Source organism: Hesperophylax consimilis, chromosome 19 (assembly GCF_061612785.1).
Source record: "Hesperophylax consimilis isolate HC1 chromosome 19, BYU_Hcon_1.0, whole genome shotgun sequence".
In the NCBI taxonomy this organism is placed as follows: domain Eukaryota; kingdom Metazoa; phylum Arthropoda; class Insecta; order Trichoptera; family Limnephilidae; genus Hesperophylax; species Hesperophylax consimilis.
Genome location: NC_142854.1, coordinates 21,804,954 through 21,808,659, shown reverse-complemented (window position 1 = coordinate 21,808,659; position 3,706 = coordinate 21,804,954). Strand labels below are relative to the sequence as shown.

The following is a 3,706-nucleotide window of genomic DNA, read 5'->3' as shown; positions in this document are numbered from 1 at the left end:
ATTCCAGTGGGCCACAATTTACTTTCGCACTAAATTCAATAGAAAAACCTAAATTATGTTACATAAGCCTATAATTTGACATTAGCGTAGGCCTAGTCATATTATTATCTATCTCATACTAGGGAGTACTTTTTATATCATACTAAAGCATACAAATTTATTTCACTTCCATGTTATCAATGTTTTCCTAAACAATAATGTTTTGGGTGGTCCACTGGTTCTGAATTGGTTCTTCAGACCAAACATTTAGAAACCAGTTTTCAGGAACCAGTATAATTATTAATTACTTAATTAGGCTATAAGAATTTTAAAAAAGCCTTTTTTTAATATGACATTGATGATTAATTTGTTGATATAAATTTTAGATGTGATATTGAATTTTTACTTTGACATTGATTTTCAATTTCTACATCGAAAGGGAACCCTAATATACCATGATAATTCACACGCTCACACTATACCATGCTTATGTCACACACACATAACACTGTTAATTAATTTTATATCAATGTATTTTATTTTTTTTAAATTTAGGTAATCATTCCTATGTGTAGTGTATAGCCTTAACAGCGGCGTATTTAGGCCTAGGCAACATAGGCAATAGCCTGTGGCGGCAAGTTTCAGGTGGCGGCATTTCGCCGAATGGCGAAATGCGTTTTCCACAAGTTTCCCACAAAAAGGCGTTTTCCACAAACACCAGAAGACAGAAACTTGAAATGAAATTATTACCAAAAAAGAAAGAGTTTAGTCCACAATTTATCATAAGGTTGCAAATATGTTAACTGCCTTTACGACCCGCCACAATACCGTCTAGTTCCACAATATGTACGCTTGTGTCATCCGAAAACTCATTATATTTTGAATTGACTGTATTACCACAAAGCAGTCGAGTTTATAAGAAGGTTTATAAGAAAGTAAAACATTTATGATAATTAGGACTAGAAAAAAAAAATGAAGGGGGGCGGCAATTTTTTGTTTGCCTATGGCGGCGAAATACCTAAATACGGCCCTGAGCCTTAAGCACAACAAATTTTCATAGATTTTTATTCCCATAAACTTCACAGAGTTCTCAGTTTAAAGTCAAAAGATAAAAATACGTGGTTTTTCTGATGTCACACACGTAACGCCGACTAGAACTTTTATAAAAAATTAAATAATGTATACAATACATTTCTCTTTGAATGTCAAACCCCAAATCCTTACCCTAAATGACAGAATTTTTATTTTAGGTCTGTGCACATTTTGTATGCCTGTTATATTGGACTGAAAGTTGGAAATGTGTGTGCCAATGTCACACACTTAAGGGTGGGTTTTTTCATTTACCTTTACTTTTAGCAGTGCAGTTTACAGTTACTTTCGCAATACATTTGACATTTAAGGAAAAATGAGTTTTTTCACGACGCCAACTGCTAAAGTAAAGGTAAATAGGGATGACAGCATGATAACTAATCTAATTCCCAAACTTTTGTTTTGGGAGCTGTTCATATATTTTTTTCATGTGGCAACTCACACATTAAATGTCAAACATTCTATGAATTCTATGCGTATTGCGTTGTTTATGATTGTATCTTCTGGTGTAAATATTGTTATTTAAATAATAATAATGAGTTTTATCGTCGAAAAGTAAGTAAAAATTCAATTAAATTAATATTAATAGTTATTTTTCAATATATAACCAATGTATACATGTTTGCAGCGAACGTGGAAACAATTTTTCGGCGAGGGAAATCGACATCTTAAAAGATTTGCTACAAAAATATGGAGCCATAATTATGTGCAAGAGATCTGATGCATTGGGCTCACGTGACAGGGAAAAAGCCTGGAGCTCTTTGACAAGTGAGTTCAATGCATCGACAAATGTGCTCCGGACAACGAAGCAGCTAAAATATAAGTGGGAATATATAAAGCGTGTTGCTAGAAAGGTATTACAATCACTACTCATTTGATGTTATCTCTCATCTATTCGTGATAATTTCACTTGTTTATAATTGAAAAAAATGTGTGTTTTGTATATTTTAGGAAGCTGGAAAGCAAAAACAGTCACAGCAAAAAACAGGTGGTGGGCCTCCCATTCCGCCAATGTCGGAAACTTCTGAGTGGATTTCGGGCATTATGAAGGAATCCATTGTGGGGATTTCCTCAACATACGATGGAGATTGTAAGTTCTCATAGACACGTCATATTCCTAAGGAAATAAATGTATATCATGTGATGTGGTGTGTAGATGCAGTAATGTCGATTATCTCTTGCCGCGGGGTGTGGTGATGAATACTGTTGTCTCATTATTTCATCATATTTTTCATGCAGTTTACAGTTATTTTTATATAATAACAAGTTAAACTTTTAACAAAGGTGATGTCTAAAAAAAAAACAAGCCGGTTTGGTATTTATATAAATATAATTCATCTTTTCAGCTACATCAAACACAAACAGTTCTAAATTAAGCGCTGACAAACTACAAATTGTACAGCAGCTCATGGGTTCAGGTAAGAAATTCTCTAATTTTATAATGTTGTATAGATGCTTGAGATCCTTGCGGCCAGGCAGATAAACATGTAATTTACAAACTTCAATCTCAACCTGCAAAGCAACCGCCCGTTAAAGACTTGCTCCCAACAACTGTCATCATTTCTTTAAGCAGAAGTTTAAGTACATAGCTATTTTTTGATTTCAGAAGAAAATCCTGGAATGGATATACTTCCATGTCAGCAGTCATCAGTGGTAGATGTTGACCTTATAAATATTGAAAACCAGAATAATTTCCCAGCAGAAACTCCCTTGAGAAGTAAGTGGAAACATTTTTATCAATAAAAATTTGTGTATAAATTAATTTATGAATCCAATAAATAAAAAAAGTGTGTTTATTATCTTTTTCCAGACATTCGCAAAAGGTTTCATACAAAAAATTCCCCAAAACAGACAAATCTTTCTGTCAGCACTACTAATTTAATAGAATTGAAGGAAGAGAAATTACAAATGGAAATAAATATGATGAAGCGGGATAATGAAAGAAAAGAAGAAAAACATGCTGTTGAGATGGAAAACTTTGAACTACAAAAAAAGATGAAACGGGAGAATGAAAGACAAGAAGAAAAACATGCTATTGAGATGGAAAACTTTGAACTACAAAAAAAGATGAAACGGGAGAATGAAAGACAAGAAGAAAAACATGCTATTGAGATGGAAGACTTAGAACTAGAAAAAAAGAAAAAAAGTTTAGAAATACTTATATTACAAAAACAATTAAGTGAATTTAATTGTTAATTAAATAATAAATAATACATAAATCATATTTTTAAAAGAGTGCATCATTTCAATTCCTCGTTTTCTTATTTCTTATTCCATATAATGTGCACAGTACACACTGCACGTGAGTTACAAGTGTGAGGTACAATGGGTTTTCACATTGCGTCTCTGACAGCCAACCTAAAAAAAAAAATATATATTTAAAATATGTATATAAACCTCCTCTGCTTCCGCCACATTCATACATCTATGTATTGAGTTGGATCCTTCTAATTTCTAATGAATTTATGTCAATGAAAACCTGCAAAGGGTCAATTAATGGAGTACTGTAAGAAAGTGGTTATCTATGTTCATAAATATGAAGGATACAAGGAATAAATACTTACTGGTCAAAATAGGAATGAATGAGTGCTTCCCTAGCATTGCTTCCAGAGGTGGTCGGCCAGTGGCGGATCCAGGG

The 3,706-nt window shown here is 33.0% G+C and overlaps 1 protein-coding gene across 1 annotated transcript; it reads left to right on the top strand.

The window, feature by feature from the left end:
* The first annotated feature begins 1,313 nt into the window (after positions 1-1,313).
* Positions 1,314-3,287, top strand: LOC149414987 (myb/SANT-like DNA-binding domain-containing protein 3). Its single transcript, XM_089643214.1, has 6 exons — positions 1,314-1,623; positions 1,697-1,922; positions 2,020-2,158; positions 2,415-2,486; positions 2,675-2,785; positions 2,879-3,287. The coding sequence occupies exons 1-6, from the start codon at positions 1,604-1,606 to the stop codon at positions 3,262-3,264; spliced, it is 954 nt and encodes a 317-aa protein (XP_089499340.1). The 5' UTR covers positions 1,314-1,603; the 3' UTR covers positions 3,265-3,287.
* Positions 3,288-3,706: the final 419 nt, after the last annotated feature.

What these genes read in the sequence shown, in the direction of transcription:
- LOC149414987 (XM_089643214.1), top strand. Translation starts at nt 1,604, where the DNA reads ATGAGTTTTATCGTCGAAAA. An exon ending in CTCAACATACGATGGAGATT is followed by an intron (nt 2,159 to 2,414) that starts GTAAGTTCTCAT and finishes TCATCTTTTCAG; the next exon opens with CTACATCAAACACAAACAGT. An exon ending in AGCAGAAACTCCCTTGAGAA is followed by an intron (nt 2,786 to 2,878) that starts GTAAGTGGAAAC and finishes ATCTTTTTCCAG; the next exon opens with ACATTCGCAAAAGGTTTCAT.